This window comes from Arvicanthis niloticus, chromosome 23 (assembly GCF_011762505.2).
Source record: "Arvicanthis niloticus isolate mArvNil1 chromosome 23, mArvNil1.pat.X, whole genome shotgun sequence".
Taxonomy (NCBI): Eukaryota; Metazoa; Chordata; class Mammalia; order Rodentia; family Muridae; genus Arvicanthis; species Arvicanthis niloticus.
Window position 1 is genome coordinate 19,242,433 of NC_133430.1, and position 17,479 is coordinate 19,259,911.

The 17,479-nt window shown below is 42.1% G+C and overlaps 1 protein-coding gene across 2 annotated transcripts in view; it reads right to left on the reverse strand.

Moving 5' to 3' along the window:
* Ttc8 (tetratricopeptide repeat domain 8) overlaps nucleotides 1-17,094 on the reverse strand; it is a 53,454-nt gene extending 36,360 nt beyond the window's left edge. Inside the window, exons 1-6 of one of the 2 annotated variants that reach the window (XM_076921437.1) lie at nucleotides 16,866-17,094; nucleotides 7,226-7,255; nucleotides 1,974-2,094; nucleotides 945-1,008; nucleotides 690-849; nucleotides 387-476 (exon numbers count right to left, since the gene is read on the reverse strand). In XM_076921437.1, the coding sequence (XP_076777552.1) occupies nucleotides 387-476; nucleotides 690-849; nucleotides 945-1,008; nucleotides 1,974-2,094; nucleotides 7,226-7,255; nucleotides 16,866-16,979 (579 nt within the window). In that variant the 5' untranslated portion in view covers nucleotides 16,980-17,094. The remainder of the gene's footprint in view (nucleotides 1-386; nucleotides 477-689; nucleotides 850-944; nucleotides 1,009-1,973; nucleotides 2,095-7,225; nucleotides 7,256-16,865) is intronic. The other variant, XM_076921438.1, reaches the window with a different exon arrangement.
* Between the last annotated feature and the right edge of the window lie 385 nt (nucleotides 17,095-17,479).

Sequence of the window (17,479 nt, forward strand, 5' to 3'; positions counted from 1 at the left end):
TATACACATACAGACAACGTCAATCTTTCTTCTACAAAGATGATACTGCTTCTCTGCTTTCTTTGTTGTACAATTATTGTTGTTACCCAGGGGAAAGATTTTCCTATAATAAATACATATGCACTTATTTCTGATATTGTACTTAATTCATGACAAAGAGAATTTTAACATGTTACACTAAAATCTCTATTTACATATTATACTAACTAAAATCTCTATTTACATGCTAAACTAACTAAACTCTGTTTATATGTTACACTAACTAAAATCTCTATTTAAATGTTACAGTAACTAAGATCTCTGTTTACATGTTTCATAACTAAAATCATCACATTGTTTTGTCATTTATCATTACTTCATAACTTAGAATCTTTTGAAGCACATACCTTTGCCAACTTAGGTTTCTGGGAATATTTTGTTAAATTCAGTCTAGATAAATTTATAAATGGTCCATCAGGGCTTGTAAGCATGGAAGCCTGTGAGAGAAAAGAAAGAAAACAAGAAATTGAAAACCTTCTCTTAAAACATAAATAGAGTTTCTTATGCATAAATATTATAAAGAATTATAGAAATTATAAAGCAACAAGAATTACTTCAAATTTTCCATTTAATTTTTCACTACAATACAAAGTTACTCCGTTAATACGAGGTTCTTAATATGAGATTCTGGGAAAATTGACAGGACTTACAGTCCCTAGTCTGACGTATCTTCCAGATGAGCTAGTGATAGGTCGTGCTGTGTAGGCAGTTCTGGGTGTTCTGATGGCCTGTTCCATTGTACCCGGTCTTCCACTCTGTGTGCTGGGCCTAAGGAAACCCGTAATGGGTCTTCCAGCTTGAGTGATTGGCCTGTGGAGATCAACAGTTGTTATAACACAAACAAGATCAATTAAGGATATAGTCTAGTCAGGATGTGAAAACAGGAATGAAACTAAAATACAGACCTGACAGCTTGAGTTGGTCCTCCTGTCTGGTTAGTGCCAGGGAGCTTTAAAGATGTACCAGGGCCTACAAGATGGGATGATAATCAATTTACGTATTACATATGAATCTTTAGAAACTCTTAGCAATCTAATTTCCAGATTTGTACTGGCCTGGGAAAGAAGACATCAGTAATAGGAAATGCATCGAGAAAATGTGTCTGAGACTCATCTTCAGTGAGTTTTTACTGCTCTACTTGGTGGCGCGAACCTGGGAGAGTGGGTAGACTAAAGTCTCGTGCAATAGCCAGCTCTACTCAGAGCATCAGACAGCTTATACTCTGGAGACAGGAAGAATCACATGAGTAAGAGGTTCAGTCAAAGGAAAAGCCACATGTGTTTTTCCTTAGACGCATATGAATAACAGCTGATGTAGGTTCACTCCTAGCCGGTATCCCCGGGAGGAGCATGAAAACACATTCAAAGAACAATTCTGTGTTTTGAAGAAACTGAGGTCACAAGACTCTTGTTTTCTTGGCGTTTTCTCACAAGTGCTTGGAATTCTTACACGACGCCATTCTTGACTGTGATCCAACAAGTGAGCACATATCACGTGATGTGTGCTATCATCTTCACAAGGAGTCTATAAGGCATGTGTAGTGTGGTACAAGCCATTTATGGGAGGCTCGAGGAATCAAGTTAACAGGTCATCCTATTAGCAGAGCATGCATTAAGATTCAAAACTAGCATGCCTTAAAGTTTAAATCAACGGTTCTAGACCCGAAAGTTAATTATTTTTCATACAGATATCTCCAAGTAAGAGGTTATGTCTAGAATTTATATATTTTAGCAAGCCAACAAGGAAAAGAAGATCTTAGCAACCAATAAATTACCAGCAAGCCACCATCTATTATGGCCATTCTCTAATAACATTCATATCATGACCCTGACCTGGACTCTAAGGCAATCTCATATGTGCTTATACAAAATATAAAAAAGATATGTGCACACATATTCCTCTTCCACGGTATATTCCTCCTTTAACTGACTTACGTGGAACCTGGGCAATAGCATTTTCATCCAGAATCATTTCAGCAATTCCTTCCTGATCCACATCAATTTCGTCTATGTACACCATCTCTGTCAGCGCTCCTGCTTTCAAAATCCAAGCGGCCTAAAAGGCACGGAAAAGGCAAGTATTCGGTCAAATGCTGTTAAGGATCTTAAACGGTTTTCCAAAGCCAGGCATGTTGTTAGTGTACTCTGCACTTTGCCTCAGGACCCTGACTTCCAGGAAGTCTTCCCACGTCTCCAACCCTCAGGCATCCTCCCGCCTTCCTTGCAGTCTCCCCTGCATGCTTCTGATCTACGCTTACCATATCTGACAAATATTGTGATCACTTTGGCATGTGTTAGCCCCTGTTCCCCAGAACACATGCACTTCAACCTTGTGCGCTCCTGAAATTTCTAGACCTTTAGTTTTTTATACATAATTAGGAGTTCAGGAATTGTTGGTTGACTTAACCTAAGATCCATTAGCTAAGATTTCTCTGGAGTTTAAGTCACTGCTCAATTTTGTGATCCAGTCAGGAGAGAACCTGCTGAAGAGAACGGAGAAAGGAAAGGTAATTAAAGAATCTAATCCAAAAGCATCACTGCTGTGCTGGAACCCGAGAAGGGCATCGTGAAGGTGCACATTTTTAACTTTCTTGTTAAACACGTGAGATTGCTTTGCTGAAAAACTTGACTTTTCTGCTTTTTTCCAGAGTGATGAGGCTCAGTGTCCCTTGCACGATCTGAGAAAAATGCGAGTCTGGAAGAGGCAGCAGAGACCTAACTCTAGAGCCTACAAGGAATAGAGGCAGGGAAATCTAGGGAGGGACTGAGGCTCCATACACCAGGAATCTGGGTATAAAAAAGCTGAATGAAGCCAAGGAAAGCAGACAAAGACGAGAGCCAAAGAAAGTCTGCAAAGCCCCCACATATATGATATATGGAACTTTATCCAGCTGGTCTTTTTATTGACGAACTCAGGCTAGCTCTGAGTGGGAAACGGATCACAACGTGGATCCTAACATTCCTGAACACACCATCATCTAATGGATTAAGTCACAAAGCACAGCAGTGTGTAAAAGAAAAAATAGGTTTTACAGAATACTGTTGAAAGAAGGAAAAAGAAATAAAGAAGAAGAGGGAGGGAGGGAGGCGGGGAACAGAAAGAAAGGCCAGGATAGTGGTACACGTCTACAGTCCCAGCACTTGTGAGTTCCCCTTTGACTACACAGCAAGCTCAAGCCTATAATACAAACGTTGTCTCAAAACAATGATGATTATATGAATAATAAAGGCTCTGGGGCCAAATTGGCTCACAGTGTGTTTGGAAACTCACAATAGTTGTTGAAATGTTGGAGAATTTGTCTAGACCAAGAGACCAGTCAGAGGGCACATGGGCCCAGTGAGATTTAGGAATTTTGATTCTGATACTGAGGAGCCAATGAAGCTTACAGCTCAGGATTTGGAATAACTCAAATCTTTCTCAGCCAATCTGCCTCCCTCACCCACCCCAATACCCCTGCCTGACACGGTCTCACTATGTAGCCCAGGATGGCCTGGAACTCTAGACCCCCTGATTTAGCCTTCTGAGTGCTGGAATTATAGGCATGTATACCATATCCATATTAAATCAAACTTTTTAAAAGCCAAGTTTGTATAATAGGCATCATTTATACAACCAGCCACTAACCAGCCATGGACATATTTTAACTAGTTTTGAGTTGCTACTACTATTTTATAGTCCAATCTGTAACACTAGATATCTAGCACCCCTGCTAACCTCTTAAGTGCTAAGATGATGTAAATTTTCTATGTTGAGCTATTCAAAACTAGGGTAGTGAATCCATCATTCTCCCCTGCCCCCAATAAATGCATAAGTACACAAGAAGCCGTGTAGGAACATCTACTTCTTTTATTCTCTGTGAATTCAGTCTTTATAAGAGATCTGACCACTGGTTTTATGCCTCAGATTGTTTTCCAAGTAGGACCATGACAGCTTTCGAGAGTGTGGGTCAGAAAAACCACTGAGTTCCCAGAGGTTAGCGGGCCATTCTTCGGAAGGCCGGAAGATAACGCCAGATGAAATGCAGGTAATGAAGGCCTGGCTCATGAAATTTAAAGTGACGTGTAAGTCAGTTCAAATACTCTTACCAGGGCTGTTTATGTGATATATTTGGATTCGGAATCTGTGGAATGGAAAACCTCATTTTAGTGGGACAATATATGCTGGTCGTCTAGGGCTGAAAAATCAGTTATGATTAATATGAGCACAGCATCATGGAGGTGAAATCTTAGGGTCAGACCCAGAAGCTGTGGTCCATGGGAGGCAAAGGCTGCACTTCAAGCTGGTAGCCAAACTTGGCAACGTGGAGTCTTACACATTGTCCTGGTTTTAAAGGCATGAAGGGATCATGGAGAGGCTATGTGGTTGGCACTGTATGGCAGGACTCTGGTCTTCCTGAAGAGAGACCTGGGGAGGCTTTGTGAAGACACAGCCTCAGTCTGTAGTGGAGGCCCCAGCATATTGGAGACCTAGGGACCATGGAGTAGAGCCAGCCTGAGCCTATGAGAAAAGCTGCGTGTGCAAAGCTACAGAGGTGGGGTCACCAAAGACCTCTGCAGCCCCGAAGATCATGAGTGAATTCTGGATGATGGGCACTGAGTGATTTATACTGTTGGGGTTTGCTTTTACTTTAATGTGGTTGTTACTATGTCCTGGTTCCTCCCTCTTAGAATAAGGAAGCATATGTTACAGTCAATAGACTTTGAATTTTTGAAAAAGACTGTAGACTCAAAGTGTTGAAAGTTTTGAAACACTGTGGTATTTTTAAGGTTAAACTACATTTTAACATGAGATCTTGGGATAAACAAGAAAGAAAGGTTATGGATGGACATTGGTATGTTTGTGATTCAAGCTGAGAAAGGGTCAACTGTGGCCTATGGGCATGGGCATGTCTGTGGAGGCATTTTCTTGATTAATAATTAATATGGACACCTAGCACCCTATACACAGTACCTTCCCTGGGCAGGTGGTCTTGGGCTGTATGAAAAACAATTGAGCAAACCACAGAGAACAAGCCAGTGAGTAGTTTCCCTCCATGGCCTCTGCTTCAGATCCTGCCTGCAGGTTCCTGTCCTGAGTTCCTGCCTTGGCTTCCATCAACGATGAACTGTAACCCGGAAGTATAAGATGAAATAAGCCCTTTCCTCCCCGAGTTGCTTTTGGTTGTGGTGTTTATCAGATACCAAACTAGAATACATATTCAAACCATTGTTGGATTTAAATTTTCAGAAAAATTAATCTTCCTGTTTTTTTTTAAAGTCCTAACAAGAAGTGACCTTGAAAATCACATATCACTGCTTGATTATACAGCAGAGTATGTTCAAAATACCACTCCTAGCAATGTGAACAGTTCTTGAGATTTAAATGAAAACAGCAGATGGAGCTTTGGCTTAAAAAAATTTTTTTTTTTTTTTTTTTTTTGGAAATAAGCCGAATATGTTTTATAGTCCTAAAATCCTCTGTATATTAAAAAGGGGAAGCATGATCAAGCACACACAGTAATCTCTAATTTTCCCATAAAACTACAAATTTGTTTTATATGCTATGTCCAGCTTTTTAAAAAAGTTGTGTATAGAAAGGATTATATTTGTATTACAAGTTCTATAAACAGTTTCTCCCATCTAAATGAGTGATCACCCTGCTGGTTTATTTCCCTGCATATCTTTTCTGCGATTCTTGGATAACATCATACAATGCATGTTGACCATAGTCGCTTTCTCTCAGACCCTCCCCCTCCTGACTTTATGTTCTCTTCCCTTTTCCCCATTCATGCTGGATGAGTCCCTCCACTGGAGCACAGCCAACCTATCAGGGGCCACCTATTCACCCATTCTATTCCTCTAGTGAGGTAAGTCTCTAAAGCATTGTCCTTCAGGCACAGACCTGCCAGCTGGCATCAAGAAAGAACTGACTTATGTGTTCTACCTTTTATAAGGTGAATCCAATTTCACATATGAAATAGAAACTCAACTAGCTGGAGGGCGGGGAATGTGCTTTTATTATTCTGTTCTTAATGTAATAAGAATAAGTAATGCAAGGCCAACAGGTGAAGGCATGTGAGAAATAATTTTTGATTAATAGAGTAAGTCAACCAAGAGAATAATCTTTCTGATATAGTTTTGGATGTCATAAAAACTGGTAGTGTTACTTGACAGTCTGCCTGTAAAATGAAATTTTAGGCATACTATATCATGCTGTTACGGTGAGGCCTTTTTAGGGTTTGGGTTATGAAATATCTCCAAATGCTTGTGTATACAAGTCTTAGTCTCCAGCTAGTGGCACTACTGAGAGATGACCCCATCACAAGAGTACTAATCACATCAGTAGATTCCTCCACAATGTCTTCATGGCTGGACTATTAGGAGGTGGGGGAAGGATCTAGCTCATAGGCACCTTATGTGAAGTCCAAATCACTCATTTACACACTACTGCTAGCACTGCATCTCACTGGGCAGGGCAAACATGCGTAGTAAATACCTAAGCTCTCTGATTGGCTACTATCTGCACCTCATCTTTCCCTGGACTCAATAGGAACCTTCTGGTAAAAGCTTCTCTGGCTAGTTATTATCCTCCACAGCTAGTCCTAACCAAACCTCTTCCGTTCCAGGGCTTCAGTCTGACTCAGTCTCTTGTTTCTTACCTAGCTGGCCGCTCTCTGTGTCATCTCTAACCAGTTAGTCATGGCAATCTGGCCACCGCCCCTCCCTCCCTATCTCTCTCCCTTCCTTCCTTCCCTCCTTCTTCATTGGGACAGCTTTGTCCTCCCTGTTAGAGCTACCAGGTCAGTTAGAAACCAAGCAGTGTGAGATCAATATAGTAAAAACAAAACTGCTGCTGTCCATCACTGTTCTGCACATACTTGTGGCTCTCCTGACAACCCCGCTCCCTCTTATGTCTGATTCTGCCACCGTGTTTCTCCTTCTCAGCATCCTAGCCAATCTTGGCAATTGTTACTGAAGCGCCAAGCTTTAATAAGCAGTTCACATTAGCTCTACAAGGCTAATCACGGAAGTAAGAGCTTTGGGAATATGAAAGTTTATCTATACAAGAAGGAACAGAACAGCCGGTAGGTGCGGCTAAGTTTCTAACACTATGAGCGGATACGCAGCACATGTGCTATTCTTCAGTGGCAAATAAGCAGCAGCAGCTAAGCTTCTCTCTAAGCCATAGTTTGCAGCTAACTTTTTACCTGAGACACTGGCAAATCGGTAGCTGGTTCCTGGAAAGCGTTAAGAAGGTTGTAAACATTTTTAAGACATGCAATTTCTGAAGTCAAAAGTCTTAATGAGTATGAGTCAGTAAGAATCCAAATATTAAATGTATGTGTGCACAAGTATAGCTGATGCATGGGTGTGCATGAGGCGGGTTCATGTGCCTGTGCACTTGGCAGGAGGAGAAAAGTCAACTTTGAATATCTTCCTTAATCGTTCTTCATCTACTTTTCGAAACAAGGTCTCTCACTCAACCTAGATTTGCGAGTCAGCTAGAGTGGCTGGTCAACAAGCCCTGACATCCACTCTCAGTGCCCCACCCTAGTGCTGGGGTTACCCGCGAACACTGTCATAGCAAGCCGTTACTGCATGAGAATCGGAGTGCGGGTCTCATGCTTGCACAGGAAGTACGCTACCCACGTCCCCAGACCTGCAGAGAGGAACTGGAGTCTTCTTCCAGAAGTGCCCTCAAAGGTTCATAAAACGGAATATACACAGAAAAATGTTACTTTCTGTTGTCAGAAAACCCTAGTTAATCTTATTCAGAGTACAAAGAAAAGGTCTCTCAATTACTTGTTTAAAGAGAATACAAGGCCCATGAGATGGCTCTGTGGGTCAAGGCATTTGCCGACAGGCTTGAGGAACTGAGTTTGATTCAAATCCAGGACCCACATGGTAGAAGAAGAGAACTGACTCCCAAAAGCTGTCTTCTGGCTATCAAAATAAACTGCCCCCTCACAAATATATACTTAAAAGTCAATACAAGAGGAAATGAAGTGATAATTTAAAAATAATTATTTCAATAAACATTATTTATGAAAAACTCATAACTCAGAACTTCAGCATAATTTTAATTCTTAATATCTGTAAATAAGACATTTAGACTTTAATCTTTTATTCCACATAACTATGATGATATTAGTGGCTGATAATAAATTAATTCCAGCTGGGTGGTGGCACGCACCTTTAATCCCAGCACTGAAAGGCAGAGGCTGGCGGATCTCTGAGTTTAAGGCCATCCTGGTCTACAGAGTGAGTTCCAGGACTGCCAGAGCTACACAGAAAAACCCTGTCTCCCCCCAAGAAAAACCAAAGAAACAAAATAATCATAATCATAATAATTCTAACTGCAATGTTCTAGTAGAAATGTTTATAAACTATGCAATACACATAGTGCCAAGTGCTAACAAAATGCGATATTTGAGTCTTCTCTTTCCAAGTTAAGTAGAAACCTATCAGTCAAATCTGGTCTTACAATAAACAGCTACACTTAACGGTATTTTACAGAAAATATTATCTGTATAAAGCACAGTGCAAGCTTTGGATAGATCCGTGACTTCTGTAGCATGGTGCATGGTTAGAGAATGAGAGAAAAGGCTAAGGCAGGCTGGACAGTGAGCCCCAAAGAGTGGGATTTAGAGAGGACCTTACAATGTCCTAAACCAAGCACAAAACAGCAACCAGAGAGCACAGAGGCAACCACAGGCTTGCAATCCAGTGCATGTACGGAGGATCTGAAGGTGGTGCTGATCTAAGCATTGCTCATATGTCAGCAATGAGAGACAAAGGGGATGAGACGGAGATCGTAGAACCACACCCAGAATAATACCTCCCTGGTATTTCGTGTGTGTGTGTGTGTGTGTGTGCAGCTCATGATCTCATTTCAATGTCATAACAATACTCTAAAAGAATCAAGAATTACCATCCATTTACAGAAAGGAAAGCAGACTTAGAGATACTAATTAGTTCAAGGCCACTGCGATGACTAATTTAGATGAGCGACTTGACTGAGCTAAGAGACATCTAAGGCATTAATGAAGCACACCTTTGGGTACATCTGTGAGACTCTTTCCAAAAAGGGTTCTCTCAGGAGGGAGGATGCACACCAATACAGGCAGCATTATTTGGGGATGGGGTCCAAAACTAAATATGAGAGGAAAAGGAGAAAACCAGTTGAACACTGACATTGTCCCTCTGGTTCTTTAGTGCCACACACCAATAACTCCTGCCATCATGTCTTCTCTGCCATGGTGGACTGCCTTCCTCTCAACCATGAGCCAAAATAAACCACTCCCCCGTTTAGTTGCTTCTAGTTAGTATTTGGTACCAGCAATGAGAGAAGTGACCATCACAGTTGTACAAATGTTACAGAGACCCAAGAGCATTTTCTTGTCAGCTTACTGGGAATTTAAATTTTCCTAAATGCTAGAAATAATAACAAGGCAGGCTGAAGAGTAATGTTCAGATGAGAGGCTAGATGCTCTCATCTCAGTGGTGCAGTGTAGGCTAACTATGCACCAGCACCTGGATTCATGTCTAGAACCTCAAGAAGTAAAAAACTAAATCAAGTTCAGAATAGCTATTGGGCAGGACCAATATAGCATTGAGTGGAAAAGACCATCAACGGGCAATTGCAGACAGTGTGTGACAAGGAGAAGCAAGCAGCTAAAGGAAACAGAAGCTGTAACACAAAGCAAAGGCTGGATGTTTGTTATTCTCCCAACCGTAGTTAGATTCCTCCAGTGCCCAAACAGAAGCCACCAACTCAAGCCCCACGGGGGTTCTGCTCACTGATGAAGAACTCTGTGATCTGTCTGTCTTATTCCTCCAACCCCTGGGAATGTATGTGTGACTGTGCAGGTGACGAGCAGATAGGAAAACAGTAAGGAGGTCAGAGAAGGAAGTGAGAGGCCTAGAGAGTAGGGTGACAGAGGATGGGGCTGGTTATGTGGGTGGGAAATGTAGATTGAAAACAGAGGTGGGGCCTAAAACGGTGTGAGACAGGGAACATGTTCATTCCGCAGCCTGTTCCTGGCAGTCCTGGCACCCGCCAGGATACCAACACTCTACAGGGGAATCTACAAAATTAAATAAATCACAACATAATGTATATGATGCTGTACTCATAGACTTGAGTGGACTTAGGTGGAGGGGAGAGGGTCAAGCAGGAGACATGGGACTAAGAAGGGAGTCTGAGAAAGGGGAGGTTATTCTGGAATTTGTGACTGACACTGATTCGTGAACTGTTTGTCACCCCAGCACCCATTTCCCTGGACACAGTCCTCAAGAATGCTCTCTAGACTATCCACAATCCTTTCAGAAAAATACATGATAACAGAACCTCACATGCAAATATCTCTAGGACAAAAGTGGTCAGAATCAAAATGAAGTTGCTTGTGTCGAAGTGTAATGGAAATCGGGCGGGGTGGGGGTTCTCGTGAGTATATTCTTCACAGTGAGAACAATCGAAAAAGACTGCCGGAAGTACACCCTCAGCCAGTGGCCACTGAAATCTCGTGCAGAAAGCTTCTATCTCGATTTCTGTCCGGGAAACTCTCCATTCAACCTCAGGACTCAGTACTCTCTCCAGGTTCTAGAGGATCAAGCTCACACTCGATTCTGTGTTGAATGGATACCACGGTTGTTACAGATCCCTGAATGCCCTTGTTATTAATCCTGTGGCCAAAGATTACTGTTTCAAAAGAACTTATGTAATATTCCTCATTTTGCCTTTTACCACATCCCACGGTTTCAATGTCCCGTGTGCTCCCCACTACAATTCCCCTTGCTTATTCTCAAAAAATATATATATTTTTCTGAAGATTTCTTTCTGTGTATTTGGTTCAATATTAGCTATATAGAAACTAGAGCTAATATTTTTGGTTATTAAGCAGATATCAGTGGTTATATAGGTATAACCACTTATAGGTTTATAGGCATATAAGTATATTACCATTTTCACTAAATAAAAAATATTCACTAATTCTGTGGAGGCAGCATCTGAACCTGGACACCCTGAGCTGAGAGTGTGCAGTATGCCAAGTGTGTGAGACTCTAGCAAGGCAGCAAAACAGAGGATGCAGAGAGACAGGCATGGCTCATCTGGAGGTCTGTCAAGAGCACAGCCATGAAGAGAAAGAATTTTTAATTTAAATTTAATTTAATTTAAAGTCAGGGCAATACTTTAATTTAAAAAGAAAAAAAAAACTACAGGTTTTGACTTGGAGTCTCTATAAATTACCTTTTTGTGTGCTTAAATTATTTCCCTGAGATAGGGAACCACACATTAGACTCACTTAGTCTACTGAATTATTTCTCTGGGCAGCCACACAGATGGGTAGAAAATACCAGACCTTGCTCTAGAGTCAGAAGCCCTGGGCTTGCTCCTAAAGAAATAAGTCAGGTACGGAATCTTGAGCAAACAGCCTTTCCTACCCTCTCAGGGGAAAGTGATAATGCTCCTTTCGGGGGTAGTTTGGGGGCTAATTATAAGGCCTTGCCCTCTCTGGAGCTCTTTCACTGTGAGATATATGGTCCCCAAAGGATAAGCTTAGCACACAAGTGCCAACTGACCTCCAGGTCCCTTTCAGGACTCAGTACTCCCTCCAGGTTCTAGAGGATCAACCTCACACTCGCTTCTGTGCCTCCCTTCAAAGCATGTAAGAGGACTCAGACGTGGAGAGCCACTGTCCAGACCCAGCAGTGCGCTTCAGAGTCAACTCCCACTCCAGCAGTGTGCCTCTGTGGTAGTCTAAATTGATGGTCAACTTGACAGGATCACCTTGAAGACACATTCTCTGGACATGTCCGTGAGGAGTTTTCTGAATTAGGTAAATTGAGGTGGAGAAGTCCCATCCTAAATATGGTTGGCTCCATGAGCTGGAGTACCAGACTGCACACAAAGAAGAAAGCTGCCTGGCATGAGTGAGCATTTACTACTTTCTGCTTTCTCACTTAAGAAGCAATGTGATTGGTTGGCTTCCTACTCCAGCTGCTATGCTCTCCTGACCACGATGGACTGTGTTCCCTGCAACTGTAAGCCAAGACAAACACTTGCTCCTTGAAATTGCTTGTCAGGCATTTTGAACACAGCAACAACAAGAAAAGCATCTAACACAGTCTCTTTTCTTCCTCCCAGGGGGATAAGTTTCTCTTAAGCTGCTGCTATTACTTCAGGGAACTGATTCTCCAGATACTTCTGAACACAACTTCCTAATGATCACCAACATTTACTCTGACTAATGAGCCTCCCTAGATCTAAACCTGCAGCATTGTTACTTGGAATTTTGTAATTGTGGTAAGGAGAAGCCTGTGGGAGGACCAAGATGGGTAGGTTTCAAAAGGCTGGAAGGTCAAGAGACCAAGCAATACAATTATGTGTAATTTGGCAGGACAGAAATCCATGCAACAAAGTGCCTGACAGTGTACAGACAGAACCAAAGGATGAAGTATTGATAAGTCTCCATGGCCCCAAAGAGGAAACAAATTAGGTAATTGGACAGAAAGACATATTTGGAGGTAGGGGGTTGTATCATCAGATTATTGCCTGAAGCAACTGCTCACACTTCCATTCAAGACAACTTGCTTCACTGTCTTTCATCTAAGCCAGTGGCTTTGAGTCTGTTCCCCACCTTCAAACCATTCACCTTCCTCTCTGTAACATTGGGACAGGAGAGGAGACAGTGAAGTAGGAAACCCTCTTCCCTCCTTCTAAGAACACACCAAAATACAACCACCTTCAGAGCCCTACCCAGTCCATGAAGACACGGTGTCTTCTTTAAAAGCCCCATGTTGTATGAACTGTGAGCTACACATTCAGCACTGTTTTGAAAGCCATTAATCTGACATATGGACGGCAAAGAATAGTAATCAGATTGAGCAACTAATCAGGATAATCGGCATGAGGCAGGGAGGCCAGCCCTCCTCTAGGTCACAGGGCTCTGTGGACGGTGGCTTTCTGTCTCCTCCTTTTACACTGATTGTTTCTCAACACCTTTTTAGTCACAATTAAAAAAAAAAAAAAGGACAATGTTTCTCTCTGTATTGGTCACTCTTAATATTTTTTTTTTCAAAAGGAAGGAGAGTATAATTAATAAACCTGTTGTCTCTCTGCCTTTACTCTTAATAGATTCAACCTCAATACCCTCCAAGCTTAGGGACCCCACCTTCTGTCTGTCTCTGACTATTAATCAAACTGAGTCTGGGAAAAGAATTCACAAGCCCCGGGTGATAGTGGCACACGCCTTTAATCTGAGCACTTGGGAAGCAGAGGCAGAGGACTCTGAATTCAAGGACGGCCTGGTCTACAGAGTGAGTTCTAGGACGACCAAGTTATACAGAGAAACCCTATCTCAGGGGGAAAAAAAAGGAGCAAACTTCAAATCACTTTACCAAAGTTCCCTTATTTATCTGGAAGGAAGAAAAAATAAACAAAACCAAAGTGAAAAAATACTACTTTTAAAAACAAGAATTCTGACTTGTGTTTGAGGAGTCAGGCAGGAGCCAGAATGAACCTATGTGACACAGAAAAAACATTTGTATGTCTTTGGCCCACTACACAGTGCTCCAAAAAAATTCATTCACACTAAAATCGGTTTGGTAGCCCAGGAATACATGAAAAGAATTCTGAAATGAGGAAGTTCAAAAATTACTAGAGTTTTGTCAACTTAACACAAGCTAGAATCATTTAAGAGGAGGGAACCATAATGGAAAGTGTGGCTTGTGGGCAAGCCTGTGGCTTATTATTATTATTATTATTATTATTATTATTATTATCAATGATTGATGTGGGAGGGCGCAGAGCATTGTGGGCATTGCTAACTTTGGGCAGGTGGTTCTGAAGTGTGCAAGAAAGTCACAAGGAGAAGCAAGCCAGTAAGCAGCACTCCTCCATGACCTCTGCCATGAGTTCCTGCCCTGGCTTCCCTTCATTACAGACTACAAATGTGAGCAAAATAAGCCCGTTCCACCCCAGTTTGCTTTTGGTCACGGTGTTTTTATCATAGTCATAATCCTAACTAAGACATATTTACTCAAACTGAATATGACCCTCGTCATACCAAAATAATAAGAACAAGCCTTCCTAGTATTAAAAATCACATACCACATTATGGATCTTATCCCAAACCCACAAGAAACAGAGTGATGAAACCACCTAGACCCATTAAGATCTCTTCCCATGATGCTCTTAGGCATGCTGACCCCTCTGTAGTGCCAACAGCAGTATTCCCCAGTGGGATTCTGTGACTGCTTTATGTATCCTCATTATCCAAACCAGACAGTCACTCACACGCACAAAAAACCAAACAAACAAACAAACAAAAACTAGAAAAAAGTCTAAGTCTTCCAAGAGGACAGAGGTAAGGCGTAATAATGGGATCAATACAAGAAACCACATTAAAGACTCATTTATCTTATTCAGTTGAAAATACGAGACTCTAAACAAAACACTTAATTTGTTTTCTCATTTTTCCTGGAAAAGAAAATCTACCACTCCTTCTTAATGGTAATGAAAGCACTGCTTCTTTTCCCAGTAGTTTTTTTCAAAATGGTATCTTCACCAAATAATGGAGGGAATTCTCTCCTCCTGTTTCTCTTCCAAGTCAAACAAGTTTTATCAGTTGGGCTAAATAAGAATTTGAACTTTTGAACCCAACCACACAAATGTGTTAAAAATCCCTCACCAGCTAAAATCTTCCGGGTAGAGAGAAGGCACTTAAGAAAATATATTGGGAATAGTTCAGAAGTAGTTTTTGAAACGTTCCTGGCAGCCAAATGGACTTGCTAGTCTTGTATCTTTTGGACACACTTCAGAGTCCTAGATCTATAAGATGTGGGAAACACCACCAACCCCTATAATAGTTGAAAATAAATGAGACAACACAATTAAATTCTCTGAGCCAAGTCTGTTATTTTTTGTTACCTACTTTACAAGGTTATTCTAAGCATCAAAAAAGAAAATATTTACTTCTTAGGACTTATGTTTGGGAAGTTACATGTCGTCTATAAAAGGTCACGGAAACGAACACAAAGAGCCCTCACCGCAAAACCCAGCACAAATAAAATTTCAACTTCACAAGTGCAGCACTAACATCACCAATGGCCTCAAGATCACAGGGCCTTGCCCAGGAGTAAGAACGCTTTTACTAGCAGCATCTCTTCGGGATAATAAGAAATATAACTGACCTTCGACCTGGGGCAGAAGAAATTATCAGTACCGGAGAAAGTTTCTACACTGGTAAAGAAAATTGGACAAAACCAGGTTTATTTTCTTCTGAACTGTTCAGAGTCTTTGGGAGCACATTTTGGATCTCTGAGAAGGGAGTATACATTTCCTGCTGGCATTTAATGAAGAAACTTCCAGTGAGCGACTGGTGGGAATCCTGTTCTGTGGAAACTACCTCAACTCAATGGAAACAATGTGTAGAGTTCTTGAGAACCACTGAGCCTAGAACAATGTCTGGTACATCAAAAGGTCTTAACGAACTTCCCTTGTAACGATGGTAAAGAGATTTTATACTGCCTAGTTCCAAAACGCGCTGCATTGTACTGGAAACGCCTTTAGCAGCATATGTAGAACCAATGTACCAAGCAATGCTCTTGGAAAGAATACAGACACACAGTCCTTTAATGAGCATGAATAATAGGAACAGAGGCTAGCTTAGCATCACCACTGATAACAGACTGTTCTGCAGGGCACGTGTGACCGTTTGAGTATCCTCCATCCATTCGCTCAGAGAGCAGCAGAGCCCAGGAACAACCTTCACACTCAGGCACCTGCTTTTCTAACTCTCCCCTTTTTCCCTAACAACTCCAAGGCAACACCACTAGAGGGAAAGCAGGAAAACCAGGATCTGTATAAGTACATTCTACATGTACCTGAGGCACTGCCCAAGTGCCATAACTCTACTCTTATTAATCTTCCGTTTTAATTCTTGTCTCTTCCAGGGGCTATTTGCTCAGTGGCATGGTGCCATTCATTATTGCCCTTTTCATCCATTACACACAATATTGCTATATTTCTTAAATTCCCTTTTGTCTCTCCCCCTCTCCCCCACCTCTCTTCTCAAGACAGGTTCTCCTTTAGCTCACCAGGCTGGCTTTGAACTCTCTACTTAGCCAAGCATGGCTTTGAACTACTGATCCTCTTGCTGGGAGTACAGGAGTACACCTTCATGTTGAACTGTTAAATTTCCTTCTAATCAAGGCTATCATTTCCTCTTCTGTCTTATCTATATTCTTATCTTTCCCTCCTTTAAGAAAAGTTTCTCTGGTCTTCGTAGTTTCTTCAAAAAGAAATAAATCCTTCCCTCCTCTACATTCCCATTCCTCTTTCTTGCCTCAAGTTGAATTCATGACTCGGAAACAAAAGCTCCTTCACACTTGGATGGATGTCTAAAGATAAGGTAGAAGATCCCATGCTTCATGATCTGAGCCCAAAGACAGCTGTGTTTAAAGGACGCTGCATCTCATACCATTGTTCACTTACATTTTTCCTTTTTAGAAATCAACAAAGAGTGTGACCAGTGAATGACCAATGAATTATTAAAGTCTCTCACAAACTTAACGGAGTCCCTTTAATTGTAACTAATTCTAGAAAAAGTGTGCTGAAGTTTATAGCAGGAGCTGTCAAGGCTCAGAACTCAGGATCCCCAGGGGATGCAAAGGGCAGGGACTCGCCGTCTAAGATTCCAAAGAGTCTTGCTCCAGGTGCCTTTGCGGACCACAGAGGCAACCTCATCTTGAGCCCTCCTCCCGGGCCTCCCCCAGGGGACAGAGGGATCCCCCAGAGCCACGGCCTCAGCAAGAGGATCCAGACTGCCTAGGGCTGTCAGATACCTGGTCATAAGGGGACTTCTCCAGCATCTGCGTGCATAGATCGGCGCAGAGCTGGAACTTCCTGCGTCTAAAATAGCTCCAGGCTCGGAGCAGTGGCTCCATCTCTGAGCCCATGGTGGTCCCGGACAGCGCTCAAGAAGCCCAAAGGTCCTGTTCCCGGAGCCCGGGAAGGGCGGGGTCCGAGAACGGCGAGCGGGAGGCGTCCGGCTCTGCGGAGCAAAGCGCAGCAGCGGGGCCTGGGCGGTGGTGTCCGCAGCGCGCCTGAAAACAGGGTACAGGAAAGCCGCCGTGAGCCGATCCCAGCCAGAAAGTTTGCAAAGAACTGGCTTTTAAACTGTGTGCTTTAAAAAAAACCAACAGATTACATTAATTTTGAAAAGCCACCATGCCTTCAAAATAAACAGGTAGTGACTTAGACACCTCACGTGGGGTCCTCCGTGCTTACAAGAGATGCAGTTGCCTAGCAACCGTCTGGTCGCTTACCCAGTAAGTGGAAGGAAAAAAAAAAAAAACAAAAAAACACCTAAATTGACCCGGGTTGTGTCTCCTGTCTCACTCCCCCCTTTCGCGCATTCCTAATGCTCTCATATTTCTGACTCTAAAAACATAAATGC